This window comes from Doryrhamphus excisus, chromosome 2 (genome assembly GCF_030265055.1).
Source record: "Doryrhamphus excisus isolate RoL2022-K1 chromosome 2, RoL_Dexc_1.0, whole genome shotgun sequence".
Classification (NCBI taxonomy): domain Eukaryota; kingdom Metazoa; phylum Chordata; class Actinopteri; order Syngnathiformes; family Syngnathidae; genus Doryrhamphus; species Doryrhamphus excisus.
The window spans coordinates 943,896-967,734 of NC_080467.1; the positions used below are offsets into that span (position 1 = coordinate 943,896).

Here is a 23,839-nt window from a genome sequence, read left to right on the forward strand (position 1 = left end):
TTCTTTACATTATGTGACGTTTGCGTAAAAAGCTTTGATGGACCGGATGAGGTCAGCAGCATGCCTATTGAGGATTCTGGGTCTTGCAGTACCGAGCCAAATCACCTGTTTGCTGTATACTTTACAGCCTGGATGTACTAGTGTCTATGTATTGTAAACACATTCATGTTCTATGTTCATTTGGTCGCCAGCCAATCACAGGGCACATACAGACAAACAACCATTCACACTCACATTCATACCTATGGACCATTAAGGTTAATTGTGGAGTGGCCAATTAACCTAGCATGTTTTTGGAATGTGGGAGGAAACCGGAGTACCCGGAGAAAACCCACACATGCATGGGGAGAACATGCAAACTCCACACAGAGATAGCCGAGGGTGGAATTGAACTCGGGTTTCCTAGCTGTGAGGCCTGCACGCTAACCACTCTGTCTACCATGTAGACCAAAACATTCAATTTAGGTGCAAATCAGCCTTTTAATTCGCGATATTTCATACTTTAATTGTGATCAAATATATTCAAATGAGTTTTTGGGCCATTGACAGTTGAGCAGTTTATTTTTAAAGATTATTAGCGGTGGAAAAATTATTTTCAAATGATCAAAATGAATATTTTGAATTGAAAATAATTCCAACACGACTAATAAAATAAATACATCCAGACAGACAAAGGTCCATTAAAATAGTCTTAAATAAACAGAACAGTGTGGAGTCCGGCATCATTCCTTGCAGACGGTCATCACTTGTCCGATCCGTTCTCAATTGCCGCCTCCACACCAGAATTTCTGTCGACACAAAGACATAAGCTAGCATCCAGCACATGTATGACATGCGTTGTTAAGACACCATATCCTACTGCCAGCTTTACTAATTTCCCCATAGGGATCTTACACGGCTAAGGCAGAGCTGTTCACCCTCTGTGTCTTGTTGCAACACCTCAGTCGGTTGGTTGCGATGTCAACTGATGTAGGTGTTAAGTAGTTCCAACTCAAAAGCATGCAAAATATAACAAACTGCTCAAAGTATACAATGTGGGAAAAAATACATCAACAAATGATTAAAATTGTCTTGTGTTGTGTGTTGTGATTAAATAAAAGGTAGCTTTGGGAGACTCATGGGTCAAAACTGATGGGTCTTTTTCAGGTCAAAACAAGACTGTGGCAGGAATGCTCCAAGTTGGTTTGGTTTGCACAGGTTTTACTCTTTCCCTGTCCATCCAAAGAACACGGGCCGGTCCTTCTCTTCTTGGAGGATCACTGAGTGGACTTCTCCAAGGCAGTTTTGGCGGTCGGTTGTCCGGTGTAGGGATTTTTGGCTTGTCTGGTCCATATAAGCGACGAAGACTCAACCGTGTCCTCCTTACCTCAGGCATGGATGATGTGAATACTTTGGGCCTTCTTGGTACGGGTGTGATGCGAGGTAACACGGTGGTTGCCTCCAGAAACGTGAGTCTGCTTGGTATTTCTGTTTTTTCAGGTCTCTTCGGCACCAATGCCTGGCAAGGACCCACTCTGAGTTTCTTGGATTCTTGTGTTTTTGGAGGCGTCTGTAGTTCAGGTTTTCCTGGTTTTTGTCGTTGAGAAACCCAATTGTTCTTGGATTCAATTGGTTTCAGTCTGTTTTTGGGAATGACTGTTTTTGGTCCAAATGACCCCACGCCGGGTTGATCAGGCATTAATAGTGCGACCCTGTTCATACACTTGACCTTCTCAGATCCGGGGATTTTATCCTGTTTGTTCAGCAGGGAATTTTTGCCGGCTTTATGTGTTTCTTTGCCATGTTTATGTAGCATAACATTTCTTTCATCGTCATTCTTTGTCGCAAGCTTTTGTGACACTTCTGCCAAAGTAGCTTCAGAATCGGATATCAGCTCTTTCATATCTGAAGGTGTTGTGGATGAAGATGAAGAAGGAAGATCAAGTGGAAGTTCTGGTAAACAGCACTGGTTTACGTCCGGCATTGTGTCAACCGGAACTGACGGTGAATAACACTGGCTTAGGTCCGGAACTGCAGCTGTTGGAGAATCGCACTGGCTTAGGTCTGGTATTGTCTCAACTAGAACAGGTGGCGATTCGAACTGGCTCAGGTCTGGTAGTGTCTCAACTGAAACTGGTGGTGAATTGCACCGGCTCAGGTCTGGTATTGTGTCGAATGGAACAGGTGGCAAGTCACACTGGCTTAGGTCTGGTGTTGTCTCCACTGGAACAGGTGGTGAACAGCACTGGATTTTGTTTGGCATGGTTGCAACTGGAACGGGTGGTGTGCAGCACTGGCTAGAACCTAGCATTGTGTCGCTGTCATCACTGAACCCTAAGCTGTCATCTTCACTTGAGATCCATTCCACCGACAACAAGTCTGTCTCCGTGCTGGCGTCGCAGCAGGAAAATATTTTCTTATTCCTTTTACTGCGTTTCCTTCGTTTGTGTACTAGCTCTTGTGGTAAAACATTTGCTAATGCCAAATCCCTGTACAGCTTCTGTAAAAGGTCTTCTATCTCTTCCTCGGATATGTTTTGCAACGATGGGATAGAGTCCATAAATGGGGCTGAACGCTTTGTTTTTTTGTCTTTACTATCTAGAAGGTTCTTCTCTGTAGAAAACCATTTACAAAACCACAAAAATGAGCACATATTTATTTCAAACATATTTCAAATTCATGGCAATCATGTATTTTAGGGGTGTCACGATACACTCAGCTCATGAGATGAGAGAATATTGGGTTCACCAGAACGAGACGAGACGATATTTTAACATTACCTACTCTTAAGAAAACATAATAGCAAATTATAAAACTGGACAAACAAGTCAATAACAATGCGGGTATATTTTGAGGTACCAAGACTTGCCCGAGAGACATTTTTATTTGTTTTGGGGGTTTGGTACCCCCAAAAGGTGTGACTATATTGTAAAACGACTCTCTTCTTCGAATCTCCGGTTGACTTCCAGAGGACTTTTTCTTTTGATGAACTCTAATCGAACATAAGAGGGCGAAGTTTGGACTGATTGTTACACAAAATGAGTCTGGATATTCTGCCGCAAAACAATGCGGGTATATTTTGAGGCACCAAGACTTGCCCGAGAGACATTTTTATTTGTTTTTGGGGGTTTTGTGCCCCCAAAAGGTGTGACTATATTATAAAACGACTCTCTTCTTCGAAACTCCGGTTGACTTCCAGAGGACTTTTACTTTTGATGAACTCTAATCGAACATAAGAAAGCGAAGTTTGGACCGATTGTTACACAAGATGAGTCTGGATATTCTGCCAAAAACAAATTTGTTGCACTCAGAAGGTACTTCCAAATAAGGACTATGTCATTGTTGCTGGTTTTGAAAAAAATCTACCATATCACGTTTTCATCAGAAGTCTTATGCAACTATTGTGTTTTGATCTGACAAATTTTAAGTACATTTGATCAAGTGTTTAATTCCTACAGCTTCTAATTGGACATAACAACATAACAACAATGGCCACATATCGTAAACAGTTAACGTCAAGGTCAGTTTGTGTTGCACGGTTTATAGTGTGCGCAAAACACTTATTGTGCGATTCCAATCCTACCTTGCGCACTGCCACTCCCGTATTACATAATTACGTATAATTTAGTAGCAATGCCTTAGCTTACAGTCTGATAGACTTCTGGCTGTCCAATGTCTGCGAGACAGCTTTTCTCTTAAATATGAAATATATTTTAAGCTTGAGATATCGTGACACCCCTAACGGATAGTGATTAACAGTTTAGTACAATATGTAACACATAATAACACATATTCATCCGTTTTGTATACTGCTTATGGTTTACTATATTCATTCGTTCATTCATTTTCTGCCCCTTGGGCACAGGGGTGCTGGAGCCTATCCCAGCTGTCTTAGTACGAGAGGCGGGGTACACCCTGGACTGGTGGCCAGCCAATCCCAGGGCACATATAGACAAACAACCATTCACACTCACATTCATACCTATGGACAATTTGGAGTGGCTAATTAACCTAGCATGTTTTTGGAATGTGGGAGGAAACCGGAGTACCCGGAGAAAAAACATGCACGGGGAGAACATGCAAACTCCACACAGAGATGGCTGAGAGTGGAATCGAACTTAGGTCTCCTAGCTGTGTGGCCTTCACAGTAACCACTCATCCACCGTGCAGCCCAGACTATGATATATTTACTATAATGTTAATGTTATTGTGTTTTTTATAGTAATTATTTGAAGTACTGTAGTTGAACTTGCACGTTGTTGAGTACTGGAGTACTTAATGTGTATCTTACCCCATTTCTCTTGGAACAGTATAAACATGCTTTTGGGATGCTCTTCTTCGTGACAGCCTATGAAGTCCATCAAGTCCGTTATGTACTGGTGTATAAAGTCACTCATGTCAGTCGGTTGGGAGAAGTATATCGCTCTGAATATACAGTCCACTAAACTTTTAAGTCCAAATGGATCAGCTATCGCAGGATCCATATTGGTTCTTTGTATTTTGTCTTGTCGAGTACAGAACTGTAGGGACTTGGGCTGTTTTATGTGACCTCCTAACTGTCACAAATCCAATCAGGAATTGGTTATCATTTTTATGTCACACTATGTATATGATTTGATCATACACTGGATGGACTTTAGGCGAGACAGCCAAAGATGGCGACACAATATTTGCTGCAGGTATTTTACAGCAGGCGTTGGACAATACTCTTCGTGCAAGATGTATATTTTTTTTAATAAAAATGTGAAACCATGCAGCCAAAACCGTTGACAGTAAAGCTTATTTTGCTAAATATCATAGAGGTCAGGTTTGATTATGACAATTACCCCCAACAAATTGACCTTATGTTAAAGCATTGTGATGATGTCACAGGGGCTTTCATTTGATATCATATTTGGGGTTCCCCTCACGAAAAACTGGTCACTCCGTGTGTGACCCAAAATTCTAACTGCGCTTTTACGATTAGAATCAATCTGCTCGCGTGAGCTTCAGCCAAGGCCTGCATCATCATAATAATATGCAATCATAGTAAGCTAGAGCATTACAATGTAAACACCAATAAGTTAGCAGAACTTGAAAAAAAGCGAGGCAATCAGTTGCCACATTTTTTTTTAGTTCATAAACTCAAATATTTGAGTATATCAGAGCATTAATATTTGGAGTTGATATTAGATTTTTTTTAATTTTGGGCTGAAAAGAGAAATAGCTTTCTTTTTCGCATTCTCTGTGCCATGCATTTTCCATTCTTTAATTTTTTTATTTTCTTTTTTATCTTTAATTTTTTTATATAAGTAACTACAAATCCTTTTAAGTAGGTTACACAAATCTGCAAAAAGTTTATATTAAGTTAAATAAACTGAAGAGACAGATAATGCAACTGGCAATCAACATTTATAAGTGGAACTTTTAAGAAAATTTGAAGTTAACTATACTTATACCAATTAATTATTTTGAGCATTTGGATTTATGGTGTCTTAAGTTATATATTAACTATGTTTTTAAGTTAATCTTACTTTATATAGCCATAGTTCAATTTAATCCAAACATATTAGTTAAATATGTTAAATGAACTTGATATAATTAAGTTATTAGAACTTTTTTAAGAACTTTGAGTATGCATTTATTTAACCCTTAGATGCATAAGTGGGTAAAAAAAAGGTTGTTTTCTTGAAATATCTTTGTAATGAAAATTTTTTATCATTTCATATTCCAGGTATTCCTCAGAAAACATGTTTTTGATATCATGCCATTCACATTTTTAACTTACCTTTTATACATTTTAAGAATTTTTTTTTGTTACTACCCCAACCTTCTATAAGTGGGTCAAAAATGACCCGGTCAGGTCGTTTTCTTGACATATCTTTGTAATGAAAATTTTTCATCATTTCATATTCCAGGTATTCCTCAAAAAACATGTTTTTGATATCATACCATTCACATTTTTAACTTACCTTTTATACATTTTAAGAAATTTTTGTTTTTGTGTTACTACCCCAACCTTCCATTGGGTCAAAAATGACCTGCATGCATTTTCTATGGAATCCAATAGGAACCTTTGATTCTTATCAACTCATCAACTCCTAAATAGAATACTAAATATCATACAAGTGATTATTCCTAACAAAAATGGCAAAATTGGCATAAAAACGCATTGATTCTAGTCTGGGTTATTTTTGACCCACTTATGGAATAGTGTAAGGTCCAGTCACTCGTGCATCTAACGGTTAAGTACTTTGAACATTCGGGTTTACAGTGTCGAGAGCTGCATCTCTCAGTGTGTCAGAATTGTGTCCCTAGTTAAAAATATTTCAAGCAGTTTTACTTTACTGGTTTCCCACATGAACAGATCAACTGAAATCAGACTCATCTTAGTGCATGATTGCAATTTTCTTAGTTGTTTTTCAGCGTGAACGATAAAGTTTTTAGTAGAGATGCTCAATATTGGCTTTCTTACCGATATGTGATGTCATCCGGCTCATTATTACTGGTATCCATGGTGTAGGCCTTTCAGGTCAAGGTCATGAGCAGCTCTGTTTCTATAAGGAAACATTTGAAAGGATCAGAGGATATTTAAAAAAAAATTAATCAAATACCAAAATACAGTAGTTGTCGATTAATTGATTAATTGTTCATGCACAAGTCATGCAGTCATGAACCAAAGTAAACCAACCAAAAAGGCCTTTTAACACAGTTAACACTTTTATTAAGTAGACAAGGAGCATCAATGCACCGATGGCTGCAGCGCTTTGGGGGCCAAGGTCCTGAAGACGGAACCTGACCCGGGATAAGCTGGCGAAAAGGTTATCTGACCCGCTATCTACCCCACGACACAGAATAACAATACAGTCGTGCAGACTGGAGTAGAGAAAAGGAGCACCGTTTACATGAAAGCATCACTCAGATCATTGGAGTCCATTGGGAGCAAAACAGTTCTTTTGCTACGGTTGGTGTTTTAAACAAAATGTGGATATTTTTGGCGTACAAGCTCAAAGTTCATTTTTAAAACACTAGTGCAGTTTCCTTTGGGCTGGTAAATGCAACATAAAAAGTATGAATGTATGAACCTGAACACCATAGGCAGTTGAAAAAGCTCCAAATCCACCAGTCACCATTTGGCATTTTCTTATTTTGGCTGCTTTCATTCACAATTTCCTTCTTTCATTTGAAACATTTGTTTTAAAAATGCTACGATTGAATGTAAACTATTAAACTGCATTGATTATCTTTGAAAATAAACTACAAAAAAATGAAATTGCACTTTACACATCAATCATCTGGAGGCATCGTCATGCCACATAATTAAAATAACATGAAGTATACATTTTAAACCCTTAGATCAATTCATGACTGGAGTATTGGCAAATTAAACATGTGTTTTTTAAGTAATATTAATATAGCAGTCAATGAGTGGGAATTATATTTAACATTTTTAACATTTATTCTGGTCATCAGCCAGAATCGTCACAGTTTATTGCAAAACCTTCCATTGTCTGAAAAGCTACAATTAACTTCAATCACATGCATTATTAAAAAAAATCCTGGAGCTTGATTTAATTTACGGTATACACAGTGGGGTGGGGGGTGGGGGGGTGGGGAGTAGTAATCTGATTTCATAATAACAGAACAGATCTTTTTATGCACAGATCAGTCATTGGTGAGAAAGAAAAAAAATGGAAGCTATACAATACAAACAATCACACCTGGTGAAGAACTGAACAAAGAATGTCCAACTTCTGCTTGCAAACCAGGGTTTTCCCACCAAGTACTAAATCACACTTTGCCCAGGCCTCAAATACTTACGGCTTCAAATACTTGTACAATTATTAAAAAAAAAAAAAAACAGAAAAAAACTATTATGGAAAGCAGGAAGTGAACAAATGTAACAGTTACTGATTGTAAAAGTACCAGATGGAGGGGTAGGATTTAATAAGCTTTGCTTCTTCCTACTCCATTACCATTACTTATTTCACTCAAATTGAATACAAAATAATTTTGAACCTTTGTAAGGTGGTCATCCTAGAACAGGGGTCAGCAACCCGCGGCTCCAGAGCCGCATGTGGCTCTCCAGCCTCTTTGTTGCGGCTCCCTTTGCAATGCTTGAATATTTTTTAGCACCCGTGTGGTGAAAATGCACGTCTTTGTTATGAGTTTACAAAAATCCAACTTTGTGTGAGACCATGAATGCATCCTGACTGAGTTCTGACTGGTGACTGAATGAGATGACAGGATGCTATCCAGTTCTCTCTGACAGGTTAACATGAAGGGAAATGAGTAATACTTTGAGTTATTTGAGTTATTAATTATTATTAATGAGTTATTTGACGATTCTAAAAAATAAATTAGAGCTCATTTAAAAACAAAAGTTTATCTCCAGTACTAGCAAGAGTACTCCAACTCGTCTTTTTTTTTCCCTCCAATGTTGTTTTAAACATACAACGTTTTGCGGCTCCAGGCTATTTTTCTTTAGTGGGCAAGTGGGTGAAATGGCTCTTTTCATAGTAAAGGTTGCCGACCCCTGTCCTAGAACAATCAAGGATCGAGTCATAACTTCCCCCCACTGTGTGAATTGTGAGATCCAGAAACTGGTCAGGTTTGTGCCTGCAAGAGGGGCAGTGTTTTATGAAGAACAGAGGACTGTGCTTCATCTGCGGAACCTTTAATATAAAGTACAGTAGAAGGTCATTTTCACCACCCGATGTTGATGACAGTCTGTGTGCGTTTGTTTCTTTGGGAATTAAATATGCGTCATTTTTCAAAGTAAAACACACATGCATGACCAACATTTGAAATGAAATATTAACTTTAAAAATAGACAACTCTAGGTCCAAAATATTTTGTTGATACAACATGTCACTTTCTAGGGGTCTTAAAAATAAAAAAAAAATAAAAATTTTGGGAGTGTGTTTTCTGGAGATTTTTTTGGGTTAATCCAAACGTTTTCCCACATGCAAGGTTGATTTATTTGATATTTTGTGCTAAAAACATATTTGAAGAAAAAATGGCATATCAGCTTTGATATATAAATAATAAGTATTACTTTTAATATTCCAATGTTCTTACATTATTGTACATTTCTTTCTCAAAATATTCAGATTTCCCATTTTTTAAACTTTACTTTAACCTTTTAATCCAACTTGAAGTGTTGGTTACACTTCATTCAAAAATTATGTGAAAGTATTTGCCGTTAATTGTTATCCATAATTCATTTATACCATTTATGTATACCCTTACAAAAACTGGCTAGCATCCAGATATGTATTTCACGGTCACACTGGTAGAATTTTTTACTAAAAAGGTACTGAATCGATTTAAAGTTACAGAATCGTTTCGGATGGTATCGTTGCAATGAACAAATATTGTCGTTGAATTGTATTGTCAACCGTGAATCAAGATATGAATTGAATCGTTACTAAAATTAATCATTATGGTATCGTTGCAATGATCAAATGTTGTGTTGTTGAATCGTATTGTCAACCGTGAATCAAGATACGAATTGAATCGTTACTAAAATGAATCATTACAACCTTACATAACATTAAAACTTTTCATCCAAAATGATTTTCCAAAAAGTGTAACTTAATTTTTTTTGTTGTTATGACATAAAAAAAATATTTAACTCCATGCTACTAAAATTACATAATTTTTCCTTGTAATATTCAGAGTTTACACTTGTAAAATTGTGACTTTTTCTTGTAATATTTTGACTATATTCTTCTAAAATTACTGCAGATTTGTCCTTTGTTGCTTTTGTTTTTTTTTGTAAAATTAAATAAAACATTTTTTAATGTTAAATTATATTTTTTTAATGTGCTGTGGGCCAATAATACAAAAAATAAATCCGCAAATGATCCTTCCAAGCCCCACTTTGGAAAGTCCAGCTCTAGTCGCTCACTGTATGGAGCTAAAAAGCAACTTTAATCGTAGCATAACAAAAAATTGAAAACATTGGTTTTCTTCTTTTTTGCTGTTGCTTCTCCCGGTGACTCCCTGGGAAGGCTTTACTTAACACTAAAACCCTGTTTTAAAGTATCGGTTGTCGTTTGGCAAATTCAGAAAACTGGGCATGAGTGTTCTCTGTGCTTCTCTTGATGGCATCGAAAGTGAATATATTCATATTGTGAAGTCGTTTTTTTTTTAAATCAAGCAAAAAAAAAAAAAGCGCAAACATACATTCTCTCATAGTTAAAATGTAATTTATCGATTATAACAAATAAAATTAAAAGAGTCTTGGGTTTTGTGCTCCTGGTAACAAACTTCTTTCCAAGTCATCAACTGTCATTGCGTTGGCGTTCCCTTCAGCGCTCTTCGTTGTCTCTGCTCAATTGACATCCTTCCGGAAGTCCAAGACAAGACACGTGTGTAGTTTTCCGCTAAAATGACGGGCGTGTGTATATGTATCATGTGATCAGGCAGCAGTTGATGCAATGGGGCCCCAGTCTTCGCTTCAGAGCTCCTTTCTTTCTCTTGGGAGCCAAAATGGCAATGATGGCCTCATCAAACACGGTCTTCAGGCCTTTCTGGGTTAGCGCCGAACATTCCACGTAGCAACAGGCGCCGATCTGGGGAGTAGGGAAGCGAGGTTAATAAATCGGTTCATGTCAAGTCTTAAACTTGTGATTTACGGCATCTTTCCATTCATTTTCTGTAAACCGTTCAACATTTACATGTAAGATTCTGCCTATTTTGTGCACGGTGGCTAGCACGGGTCATAGACCGGTTGTCTCCCAATCTGGCGGTTGCCAGTTTTTCTATGTTATTGACAGGAATCTGAAATGTTTGACATTTTGTGTGCGTAGAAAGAAAACACATTCAGGTTGTGTTCCAAAACATACAGACCTCCTTTGCCAGCTTCTGGCCTTGCTCTGTCGCTATCGGTTTCTCCTTCATATTGTTCAGTTTGGCGATGGTTTTGGGATCGTCACGCAGGTCAATCTGAGAAACAAACAAAACGGTCTAAAACTGCTGTAAGATCGCCGTTGTCGTGGTTGCATCATGAAGCTGTGACAAAGTATAGTTTTTAGCAAAGACCTCTAGTGGATCTTCAAATCTATTCTGGATTAATCCAAAAGGAATCATTTCTAGCTGATTTTTCAAATGATTATGGATAAGTCAATGGGGCAATTAGGATGAGGACCCTGGTGAAGACTTACCTGGGTGCCAATGAGCAGGTAAGGGACGCTGGGTGCATACTCCTGCAGCTCAGGCACCCATTCTTCACGCACGTTCTGGAAACTGGCAGGGTTAACCACAGAGAAGCAGATGAGAAAGACATCGGTCATCGGGTAGGACAATGGCCTCAGCCGGTCATAATCCTCCTGGGAAAGGATTCAGAGTCGGCATTAGAAAAGTCACGGCGCTCCGTGATGATCTAGCGATGGCGTCAAATGCTAACAAATGTCTCTGAATCTCTGAAGTTAGGAACGATAATTCCGAGTCTATCGAGTGGTTTGTTTCACAGCGACGGCCGAGCTCCTGCTGCTTTTCACATATGACGGATCATTTTATGACAGGCTTGATGCTCATAAAAACTGCCAACCAGATGTGAGTTATGAAGAGCGAGGAATGCGAAGACCTTCACACGGGATTTACTTTCTCCTCTGCCCTCTTGCTCACAGAGGCAATTAGGAATTTTTTTTTTTTTTTTTTATTCGCTGTCCTTCAGCGCAAGCTCAGCCATGGAATGGCCGTGACACGTTGGAATGCCGGGCTGATTCCATCTTGGATATGTGTCTCGTGGAAGTGGGTAATTAACCCATGCATTGCGTTAACACATGGATCTGATCAAGAGCTCCTCACACTTGTCCTTAACAAGGATATAATTAAAAAATAAAATAAAAAAAATGAAATGAAAAATTTTGACAAAAATAAAATAAAATAAAAAATAAAATACAATTTTTTTGACAACAATAAAATAAAAAATAAATACAATTTTATGACAAAAAAAAAATACTTAAACTATATTAGGAAAGCAGGAAGTGAACAAATGTAACAGTTACTGAATGTAAAGGTACCAGATGGAGGGGTAGGATTTAATAAGCTTTGCTTCTTCCTACTCCTTTTATTGAAGACGGGATTCTTGACATTGTTCCCAAAGACACTATATGGCAGCAAGATCAATGTCGGTGTTGATCTTGCTGCCACATTGTATCTTTGGTGATAATCAAGTCCTCAATGAAACCTTAAAAGTTCCATCCATGTTCTATGTCGTTTATCCTCACCGGGGTTGCAGCTCTGCTGGAGTCTATCCCAGCATTCTGGGTCACATGTAACTGTATTTTTTGGAGTGGGAAACCCTGACGGAGAATGTGTACATGTGCGAGTACGCCATTTTTTGTTAAATTGTTTATATGTAAATATACCCTGATCTACTTCGTACTACAATGCTATGCTAACGGGTTGTTGTTTTTTCCATGACCTTTGCCGGTGAAAAGTGAATCCTGAGATCAGTCGCAGAACTGTACAGATGTACAGTCGTATTTTTCGCAATTTCCCTTGTAATGGGCCCACAGCTTCTGTGAGATCCATCAACGTTACTCCTGACACTAAACACAATATGTCCTCCGGCCACTGGTGAGGCATTTTACACTCAGCGCAGACGCTCTCACTCAGTTATGTTCAAACTCCTGGGGTTGCGAGGCCACTTTGTTAGGCTGGCTGTCTCCATCGCAGGATTGTTGAACAATTGATGCCATCAATTGAACGCCGCATCACAATCTATGATGCCATCAGCAGATACTACGATGAATAGAAGTAGAATAACGGAGCGAGTATACGTATGATAAAAACCTGCACACATCCCTTCAAAGCTTGCCATGTTCCTACGGTGACCGTGTGATCGCTCCCGTGTGACTAAGTCGCATATGACCGGAATTACAGTGAGTCACCGCCACATCCACACCTTCATTGTTCATCGCTCTTCCAGCTTCTACCGCCTTCTCCGGGGGCCGCAAGAGTTCACAGAAATCCACATCTGATCCGCAAATCCAAGCTTGTTACTAACCTGGATTTAAACCTCAAAAATCATCAGGGCCCTTTAATGGTGATTAACAAAAATTAATCTCATCCACTAATAACTGTACATTAAGAACATCCCGCCACGCTCCTCACAAAATCCAATCTAATTAACAGGAAAAGACACGTAAATGACATTTTAGATCTCGTAAGAAGCCATTATCTTAAACACCTTGATGGATGTTCCAACACCGAAATACATCAGTAGAAATTATGGTACATGCTATACACATTATAAAACTGTTAAAATGAGGTCATTCTAATGATTATTCAAGCACAATACATTCATTTTATACAGTTACACAAGAACCCACTACCGCTATTTTATCCTAATAATGACACTGCTATGTCTATTCATCCATTTTGTATACTGCTTATGGTTTACTATATTCATTCATTTTCTAGCGCTTGGGGGCGGGGGTGCTGGAGCCTATCCCAGCTGTCTTTGGGTGAGAGGCGAGGTACACCCTGGACTGGTGGCCAGCCAATCACAGGGCACATATAGACAAACAACCATTCACACTCACATTCATACCTATGGACAATTTGGAGTCGCCAATTAACCTAGCATGTTTTTGGAATGTGGGAGGAAACCGGAGTACCCGGAGAAAACCCACGCATGCACGGGGAGAACATGCAAACTCCACACAGAGATGGCCGAGGGTGGAATTGAACTCCGGTTTCCTAGCTGTGAGGCCTGCGCGCTAACCACTCAGTCGCCGTGCAGCCCCAATTAAGGGTTATTTCTGGACTATTATTTCAATGAGGTACACGACATACAGTAAACCTCGGATATATCGGACTCGGATATATCGGAAATTCACTCACAACGGACAGATTAAAAAGAACCGATTTTTCTGTAATGCATTTCCAATAAAAATTCATTGCATATATCGGATTTTTTATAACGGATTTCGCCTATTTCGGACAAAATCTCCAGTCCCGTTCCAATGCATTTCCATTAAATTTCCCTCGCATATATCGGATGGCCGCATCGTGGCGCTCCGATTCGCCGAATCGTGACAGGCCGCTATACGACGTCATTTGCAGCGTTTGCAGCGTTGCCTGCGCGTCCAGGTACATTGGAAACATAGTCAAGGAAGTGCCTTTTTATAACGGATAAAATCCGATTTACGCATATACCGGATATAAAGCCGATATATGCGTAAAACGGACATTTTCCGGTATACGCATATAACGGATTTCGTTTATATCGGACAAAACCAGTGGGAACAATTGAATCCGATATATCCGAGGTTTACTGTATATCTGAATTTTTTTAATTTCTATTTTCTTGCTAGTAATGTAAAGTATACTAATTACTAATTACTACATGAATGTCACCACACGCCCGTGCATTCACAACTATCGGCTTGGCGTGCATGTTCCAGAGTCTGCAGTTGATTTTGATGGTCCACGTGAACAGAGATAGTAAAAGTCAGTAAAGGGTTTTTAAATGAAAAATATTTGATTCTTATAATGGCATGACCATGCAGACGTACCCCGGCAGAAATGGACTTTAACTGCCTTCGAAGCAGTTTCGCTCCCCAAAATCTCCCCTTCTTCACTGTTTGTCTTCATCCCATCTGTCTCTCACTTCCTCTTTCTCGCTTTTTCCTCCGTCATCCTGCCCCTCTTATTTGGGCCACGCCGCTTTGATCGCAAGCTGAAGCTATAAACATTACCAGCTGGACTCCTGTTCCACATAAAGAGGTCAGCGGAGTCAGGGGCAGCGGGGGGCGGATTTTGAACTGTGGTAACCCTACTCTCCCTGCGCTGACATCTGGGGGAACTTCTCCATTTCTGAACGAGCTAAAAACAAACCCTCCGGTGATACACACACACATTTACAAATACATCAGAGCAGACAATGAGCTTCCTCTTTTTTTTTAACACTCCTGCAAAATAGAATAACACGGCTACAGGTGGATCGGTGGGTGGCACGACGGAGTGAGATTAGAGCTGCTGAATATTCTCTTGACCTTCTCGTGCCTCGTTTATCTCGTTTTCCGGTCAACAGGATTCAGTTTCAGATTGTGATTCACACGGTTAAATGCAGCCTGTGCAGTGTTGACTGTCCGGCGTTTCACGCGTGGACATTTTTAGATTGTTGCAGAGACAGCATCACATCACAACTATCGTACATGATTATTATTATTATTATTTTGAACGTTTTTTTTGTAATGCTTCTTTAGGCGCTTATGAATAAAATGCATTGTGATGATTATGAGTAGTAGTACAGTGGAACCCATTTATGTAGACGAACCTGTCGATAACCAGAACAGAAACTGAAACTAGCTATTCCTGTCCCGGAGACACTGTTGTAATATTTCGCTTTGAATATGGCGGCTTCACTCTCACTCACGTTTTTTCAAAAATATATTAATAAATCAAGCTGTTTTGTGGTTGAACTGCTCATTATTAATAAAAAACATGCATACTGAATCAAATTTAACTTCTTTTTAACGTAAATTTCTGTAATTTCCTGACTATAAGATGATGCTTTTAACACACGCTTTGAACCCCACAACTTAAACAAGATGGATGGATGGATGATAATAATAATATGGAGAGTAAATAGATGACACCGAATATAAACAATATAATATACAGTGTAAACAGTAAAGTTTTGTGTCAGGGGGGAAGTAAATGTAAACGTGTATAAATAGTTTAGTTTTGTTTAAACTACATTTCCCATGATGCTTCAAGTACAGATTCAGGAAGTGGTGTTTAAAATCACATTTTCAGATCTTATGTCAGTGTGCCTTGATCTGAAAAATCTTAAGTAAGTTTGATCAAATGCAGAATTATTAGAGCTTGAGCTTGGCCTGCTTGGGCAGCGGCAGCTGTTGAACTCCGATGGGGAAAAAAGCATCTCTTGTCTCACCCACTGGAGCTTACGAGTGACGCTGGGGACCCCGAGTCGCGGTAGGATCGCACGGTTTATAGTGTGCGCAAAGCACTTAATGTGCGGTTGCAATCCTGGCTCGAGCGCTGCCGCTTCCATGTGTGTTCCATATGTCGCAAAGTGTACAAGTATATATGTTGAAAATTGATTTTCTTTTTAAATGCAATGTGTGCGCTCCATAGGCCGGAATTTATGGTAAACATTTTGAAGCACAAACATTGGTGAATGAACTAAAATACAAATATGTGATAAGTGAATTTCAGCAAAGTCGGACTCCTTAATTATAAATTGAATGTTTTTGTATCTAGAGCCTAGAAATTCATGACTTTATTCAGTGAAAAAAGCAAAAGAACCAAATATTTTATTGTTTGCCGCTCATGACTGTCGCTTGGAAAACACAACAACGTACTTTTGACAGGAACATTTTGAGAGTCCGTTCAAGAGTGCGATACTTCCTAGCTCCCGATCCCAGGCATTAACAATCGCAGCTGGTTTCATTTAGCCCATTGCAAATCAAAAGGGAGCTAACCGTAGGAATATTCTTAGCTGTTGCTCATAATAAGTTTAGATCAGCTACATTTTTAGATCAGCATTCATATATTTGCATCTCTGAGAAACTGACTGCAGCTCCAATAAAGAATATATTATTTTCATTTACATCTCCGGCTTGTTTGTGTGTAATACACACGAGCTTTTATATTGAGAGAAAACACCATTGTGTGTGTTTCTGTGTGTGAATGTGTGGACGCGTAGGCTGTCGGATTTTGAACTACTCACTGAATGGCACATTGTGAAGAAAAACTCCCAGCATTAGGCCAAACCCATTAACAAACCTGTGACATCATTACTGGACATAGGACGCCTGTTCTCCACATAATACGACTTCTGACCCCCCCACACCCACCATCACTGACTATGCCTCACGACTGGCAGTAAACTATCACCTGTTGCGGCTTAGTGTTTAGCCTGAATATGCAGCCTATGGACCGACACAGAGAAGACAGTGAAGGTGATAACGTGTCGCGTGTGTGTCTTGTGTGTCCTTGACATGATTGGCACCTGACCAGAGAAAAAAAAAATACATCATACCTGACCGGCTGTGTCATACAGTCCCAGCAAGTACTGTTTTCCTCCGACATTGACGCTCACTGCAAGGAAACGACAAAGAGCAGTTGAAAAGAGGAAGGCCTGTGGTTGGGGATGTTTGGGAGGGGTGCATAAAGAGGAGGTGGGGCTGTGGGTCCCCGACCTCTTTCTGCAATGAAGAAGGCAAACAAGTGGTTTTGATTACAGCAACAGATGCAGGCCATTGTGGAACAGGAAACTGTGACTATAAGTGCTTTATCGTTCATATATTAAGACATTATTATACATAAACTCGAGGAAAACACACCCCAACATGCAATGATGGTTTTATGACTCCAGACAATACGATAGGTGAGCGCCTACCTGCGTAATGATCAAAAACTGTTGGGACGTATTCCTCTGGAAAGGCGTCATTGGCGTAGCTCATGAGAAGACACGTTTTCCCCACAGCGCCGTCACCGACCACGACACATTTTAACATGATAGTACCGGTTCCGTTAGCCATGATATCAAGCTTAAAATCATCGTCTTCGACCGCCCTGTTTCGCCGCCCTCCTCCTCCGCTTCCTCCTCCCGCTATTGCTGCTGGGCGCTGGCGATCCCCGCGCGGCGGCGGGCATCACCAGCATCGGCGTCGGACTCCGCGGCGCACCGAGCGGCTACACAACTGCATCTCCCTCCCTAAACTCACCGACACCGGTTTCACTACTTCCGAATGGAACCGGGAAACACTTCGCTGTCGCGCAAGCTGAGAGGTTTCAATACATTTCTTATCCAAAAAAAAAATTGTCTTCTACTCTTGGAGCACTTCCGCCGAGGTTGCGAACGCCTCTGGCCGGCCAGCGGTGCTCGTTCTCCGGCGTGGTTCGAGCTGCTTGCCGCTGGCTGTCTAGCTGCTGCTTTGACAAGGTGTGTGCGCGAGGTAGAGAGGCGGAGATTACTGTTGCAGTCAAGGGACTGTGTGTAAAGTACACGGGGTGGCTTGCTCCACAGTACAGTGTATAAATGTATCATGTATCAAAAATATATATTTTTACGGGACAACACTAAACAAACAACAGTTTCATGAAAAAAAAAAGTTTGAATAACTGTGCTGTCCACACAAATCCATACTGTACCTAATGCAGTGAGAATTCTCTGGAGGATGGAGTTCACTGGAGCTTCACTGATCTCCAGAATCATCTTCAATTCATCCATCTCCTCCTTCAACCTTCCGTTTGAGGTAGACCCACACATACTTAATACGGTTTAGGTCCATTACGTTCATCCTCAGCTTCTTCAGAAAGACAGTGGTCATCGTGGAGGCAAGGATGGACAGGGACCTCATCCTCCCATGTGTCCTCGTTTTAACAAAACTGGGATCGAACCTGTGCATTCTGCCTTGTGGCAAGGAGTATGTACCCACATTTTATTCTCATTTTATGCGACATAGCCTAGAAGATCTTTATGTAGAGCAGCGATTATTGCTTTCACATTCTCAGAGTTCTTTGACATGAAGTGTTGAACTTGCCGTGACCAGAATGAGAGAGTGTGACCATCAAGTTGTTATTTCAGAGGGAAAAATGGCCAAATTCCATAAAGTACTACATGACTACAGTGGTCCTCCTCCAGGAGGAAAATATCGTGAAGGCCAAACCCTGCAAATGAAAAATGCTGGCTTTCGGAGGTGCCTTCAAACATGTGTCCTCCAACTGTACGGCTCGGTTCTATAGGGGGTTGCACCCCACTCAATTTTAACACAGTCCCTGTTCTTTTGTCTGTACACTATAGCGTGCAAGGACACACTTTTGTTTTTGTTACAAGAGCACTAAACCCTACGAACAGAAGATGACCTTCACTACAGTTTGTCGGTCTGTGTGTGTTGTGATGCGTATGAGCGATGGAGGCAGATGGCGACACAGCAGGAGGAAGTGTTGTGATGAAAGAAGTGTGGAACATACAGGGGTTTGACCTCTGTTTGACCTCTGTTCGACTGTCAGCCAGATGTGGACTGTGTGATTTAACTGTCTCCACCTTAATAGTCTTTGAAACTGATCCTATTGTTTTTATTGGTCTCATAAAGCACCATCTGATATGCATTGATAGCAAAATGGTTAATACAAACCTGCCAAATAAAAAAAATCAATATTTAGAAATGTTTTATAAAATAATAATATTATTATCTAATATTATTACACAGTTTGTTAACTACAATGGATATGAAAAACAGCAGCTGTAGGGAGACATACTTGTTGACAGTCCCTAGACTGCTGCTAGCTGTCCAATCAGCTGCAGGGGGAGGGGCCGGGGATTCTCCTGCTATCATTACATTTGACAGCTGCTGCAGCAGCTCACATGACCAAACAATTACCTCATACATGTAGTACTCCAACTAGAGGTGTTTCATTGCTCTCTGTCCTGTCATGGTGTGGAGATGACCCCGGTCAGCATCCTGGATCTGGTCATTGGAAAATGGACTATAAAACTACTTAAATTAAATATAAGTACAATGAATAGAAATGAGAAGTTCAATCAGCATTTTTCCAGTCGTAAACCCAACCGCTCACAATGTGTTCTAAGCCACAAGAACACATAGAACGTCATCATATATGTCAAACGTTTTTAGAGAGCCTGTTCTTTTGACTCAGCTCACTATTTAGATCAATTTATTTAAATCCTCAATGAACAGCAACATATTATAATCATATAAAATACCAAGTAAATAGTCAAGGTCAAATCTCTGCATGCAAATTTCAAACTATCCACAACCAAACAGCACATTAACAAAATACCACACAACAAACCACAAATTAAAATGTGCAATACTAAACAAAAAAGCAAAAATCAGATAATAGTTGGGCCTTTACTGAAGACTGGCATTCAAAAATGATGTGACATGAACAACAAACAAACTTGGTTCTTGGTTTGTTCATTTAATTGGCCATCATGTCATCTGAATAAAAATAGTAGTAATATTATATTATTAGTATTATATCAGCCAGTGCCTCTCAAAGACTTCATCGTTTATTTCCATCCAGTACCTATGATGTGTTTATTTTGAGGCAATGTGTTGAAGAAAAGTGAGTATTTAGTCACAGTATTCCCAATTTTTAATCATATTTTTTATTAATAATTACATCCGACCTGGTCTGCAGCCTCCACTTTTTATTTTGCAATTACAGTAATTCATGACAAAACATTCTTCCATCACATGTTCTGACACGCTAACAGAAAAAGAGCCTCAGCCCTACAACATTTCAGCAAGATGGTAGCATATGTATCATATTGTGTTCCTATTTTTCTGATTTGACCTCATCATTTTTATGACACTTAACGTCCATTCCAATCAACTTTTAACAGACATTTATTTTAAAGCCTCTCTATGCTGTCTAATCAGCGGTGCTACGTATATCGTTACATGAATATGTATCAACAGTGTGCAGGTCGTCTCCATGGTGTAGCTTACAAGTGGCATGGACCTGCTGCCTACGAGTCCATTAGCGAGCTGCTGAGCTGCTGACCTTCCTGTTTCTCAAGTGAATGACATTTAAATATCAACCGTCTATTTCTGTATCAGGCTATTGGTTCGCTGCAGTATGCCTCTCGGCAAATACAACTCGAGAATAAAAACATTTCCGCGTGGCACGGGCGTATTATAAGCAGACTTATTGACATAGTTAATGCACATCGGACATATAGAATAAAGCTATTTGCTAGTAACACCAGTCTATGACTGACTCTGCTCAGCAAGAGGTTTAGCGTTCTATTTTTAGACAGACAAACAAACGCACCCCATCATACCTCCATATCCAGTTTCAGGCACCGTTATATAAGCTGCGGCCTATAAATAACATATGTGGCTACATGCATGTTGACACAAACTTCCTACATTAATCACGGTCTGGACGCGCAGACTGAGAGGATGAGGCAGCAGATAAGCAAGAGTGGAGCAGCGCAATCACAAAGAGCCCAGATGAGCTCCTAAATTAGAGTGTGCGGCCAGTCTCACCTCCCGGGGAGGGTTTGCTTGAATTACAGCTTTTATTTTTAGCAATGCTAACTTTCATCGCCTGGAACTGCAAACAGCTGAGGACCATTACTCATATTGTTTGTCTAGTCCCAGTTAGCTCAACATTAAAGCATTTGTTGATTGTAATACTGTATTTACAATAAAAGTATGGTTGCTGTAATATGGTTGAAATACCAAACACAGAAATGATAATGCAACACCGCCGATTATCAGATACCATGCGAGCATGCTAATTGGTAGTATGTGCTGCCACGATCAGTGCATTTCATGTTGATATTTTTGCTGAAAAAAAATGAAATTAAGTTTTGGAATGCTTAAAATGTTTAACATTAAGCATTGTCTTCATTTGTTTTGTCCCCAAGTCAATATTTTTATGAATAGTGTGTATTAGGTTTGTGAATCTCAGCACCGAGGACGATTCGATACACATCTCGATGCACTGCCAGCGATACGATACTTTAACAATACATGGAATTGTCTGGCGATACGATGCGATAATCATTTAGTTCAAATCAATGCAATCCGATATGATATGGCGTAATTTCTTGGTTTTATTTATCGGTTAATATGAGGGTAAAGGTGACTATAGGGGTGCTATTTAATGTCTACAGGGCTCTGATAATGTTAAAAACCTTATTCAACAATATTCACTTTCCAAATAAGAAATCCTGCTTTCTAACTATAAATGTTTTAACTATAAATTACTGCTATAAAAAATACAGTACAACAACAACAAAGTTAAAGTGACACTTTCAACAGTGCAATCAATGTTTGTTTATATTCCTCTCTACTAAACATACTGCTAATATGAATGAGCTAGCAGCTAGGCTAATACAGTAGTGGGGGACAGAAAGTGCAAAACAACTTATACCCTTGGGGGGGGCACATGTTGCAGGGACGGACAAATAGCTCCTGGACAATTTTGAAAGCAGTTGAAGAGCCACTGACCTGTTTTGTTTGTTTTTTTCCCCCGGTGTCCCCTTTTTAAGGGTGTCTCCATGTTTGTAGTTCTGCCGTTGTACGGCTTCTTAACGCGGCATTCTTTGCAAATGGCGGACGTTTTGTCGAGTTTTTCGCCGTTGTTTGAGAATCCGTATTGTTTCCAAACATACCATTTAAACGTTGCGGGGGGTTTAAATATAGAAACTTCTTCGCTGCTTCTTGCGTGCGAACGTCCATGATGTTTTACGAGTAGTTGTATGTGCCTCACGACTTCCGTCTGAATTCAATACAAAACACCAAATAATGATGGTGCATTCACTGCGCCTTGGTAACAGCAGTCACACTCACATTCATACCTATGGACAATTTGGAGTGGCCAATTAACCTAGCATGTTTTTGAAATGTGGGAGGAAACCGGAAAACCTGAAGAAAACCACGCATGCGCAGGGGAGAACATGCAAACTCCACACAGACACGCTAAGTGAAACCCAACAATACAATTTTTTTATACACAAAAATCATAAACTCAATGAGTACATTAAAGAAAAAATTGTTATATTTTTGATACAATTTATCAATGTCAAGGTTTGCATTCTTTTTCATACACGCCAATAATCTGAAATGGTTTTCTGAAAAGAGGTCAGTAGAGCAATACGGTCATTTGAACTTTGACCTCAGCTGTCTCTGCCATTTCGTGTCAGAGATCATTCCAAATCAATGGAGGACAGTCATTAGTAAAACAGTTTGTTAAAGGTTAAAGGTCGCATGGGTACTGTTACTGTGTTCTGGAGTGTCTTCCCAGTGTCCCGTCATTTGCACACCTGTGTATTGTCCTGGTCCTTGTGTCTCCTCCAATCAGCTCCTTCCACTTGTGTTGTGTTCAGGTGTCTAATCAGTCTTTGTGTATTTAGTTTAGTCTTGTCGAGTCGGGTCTTTTTTTGGACACTTGCAGAGGTTACTTTGTTGATTTGTATTTTCGATCTGTACAAAAGTACCGATTCGGTATGGGTATTGGATAAAATGCAAAAGATACCCAACGTGTAGGAGGGCGAAGGGGTTGTTCGGAATGGAGTTCAACCTTCTTAGTTCCTCTCACGGGCCTTGAATTTGGTCCTTGGAACTAAGATGGCTGAAGACGACCAGCTGCTAGTGCGATGGAAGGCGGGCTGTCCGTCTTGGTGATGTATTTGTTAAACTGCAGTAGCACAACTGATAATAATAATAAAAAAAATAATTATTATTATTATTTTTATTATTTAAAATAATAATAATAATTTTAAATAATAAAAAATAATTATTATTGTTTTTATCATTATTATTATTATTAAGTAAAAAAAAATAATAATAATAATAATAATGAAAGCAGGGGGATAAAGGGAGCCCAAACTTTTATCATTATCATTATCTCATACTTTTCATAACTGCATTCAAGACTGGCATGATGACCAGAGAGCGATGTTCCAATCATAAACTGTATAAGATAAAAAACTATATATAAATATATATATATATATATATAATAAAATAAAAATATTGTGACAGGTCAATAACACTCAATAGGTTATTACTTTGGCCTATAAATCTTTTTTTATCGTGCAATAAATATTTTACAATAAAAATATGTTTTTTAATAATATTTTAAATCATATTATTAATGACCTCTCATGGCCCACCTGCAGTACCACCACTTCCCACCAGGGGGCCGCGCCCCACACTTTGGGCATCACTGTACTACAGTGTTTTTCAGAAGAACAACGAGGAAGAATTGAGCTTGTTTCTTAATCACAAGCACCATCTACTGGTCATGTGGCCTATTTACCCTCAAGGCTTGAAACTTAACTTAAAAATGGACAATAAAGACATTTTAAACTGATTTATTTGTAGAAAAGTGCAGAAAACCATAA

At 39.4% G+C, this 23,839-nt stretch overlaps 2 protein-coding genes and 1 long non-coding RNA gene across 3 annotated transcripts; all 3 read right to left on the minus strand.

The window, feature by feature from the left end:
- Positions 1–567: 567 nt before the first annotated feature.
- Positions 568–22,328, minus strand: LOC131111237 (uncharacterized). The gene is made up of 4 exons (XR_009121164.1): positions 21,942–22,328; positions 19,335–19,421; positions 6,434–6,515; positions 568–788 (listed from the first exon to the last, which is right to left on the minus strand). It is a non-coding gene; the product is annotated as an uncharacterized LOC131111237 (long non-coding RNA).
- LOC131111205 (titin-like) lies at positions 783–5,033 on the minus strand. The gene is made up of 2 exons (XM_058064084.1): positions 4,271–5,033; positions 783–2,592 (listed from the first exon to the last, which is right to left on the minus strand). Exons 1-2 carry the CDS (start codon positions 4,461–4,463, stop codon positions 1,148–1,150), a joined length of 1,638 nt encoding a protein of 545 aa, XP_057920067.1. The 5' UTR covers positions 4,464–5,033; the 3' UTR covers positions 783–1,147.
- On the minus strand, positions 6,663–18,631 carry rhoq (ras homolog family member Q). Its single transcript, XM_058064085.1, has 5 exons — positions 17,348–18,631; positions 16,988–17,046; positions 11,130–11,294; positions 10,816–10,911; positions 6,663–10,538 (listed from the first exon to the last, which is right to left on the minus strand). The coding sequence occupies exons 1-5, from the start codon at positions 17,487–17,489 to the stop codon at positions 10,377–10,379; spliced, it is 624 nt and encodes a 207-aa protein (XP_057920068.1). The 5' UTR covers positions 17,490–18,631; the 3' UTR covers positions 6,663–10,376.
- Positions 22,329–23,839: the final 1,511 nt, after the last annotated feature.

Excerpts from the sequence above, each read along its gene's own strand:
- LOC131111205 (XM_058064084.1), bottom strand. The coding sequence starts at position 4,463 with ATGGATCCTGCGATAGCTGATCCATTTGGACTTAAAAGTTTAGTGGAC. Across the intron at positions 2,593-4,270 it reads ACTGTTCCAAGAGAAATGGG|AGAAGAACCTTCTAGATAGT; the intron begins GTAAGATACACA and ends GGTTTTCTACAG.
- rhoq (XM_058064085.1), bottom strand. The coding sequence starts at position 17,489 with ATGGCTAACGGAACCGGTACTATCATGTTAAAATGTGTCGTGGTCGGT. Across the intron at positions 17,047-17,347 it reads AGTTTTTGATCATTACGCAG|TGAGCGTCAATGTCGGAGGA; the intron begins GTAGGCGCTCAC and ends GTTTCCTTGCAG. Across the intron at positions 10,539-10,815 it reads GCCAGAAGCTGGCAAAGGAG|ATCGGCGCCTGTTGCTACGT; the intron begins GTCTGTATGTTT and ends CCTACTCCCCAG.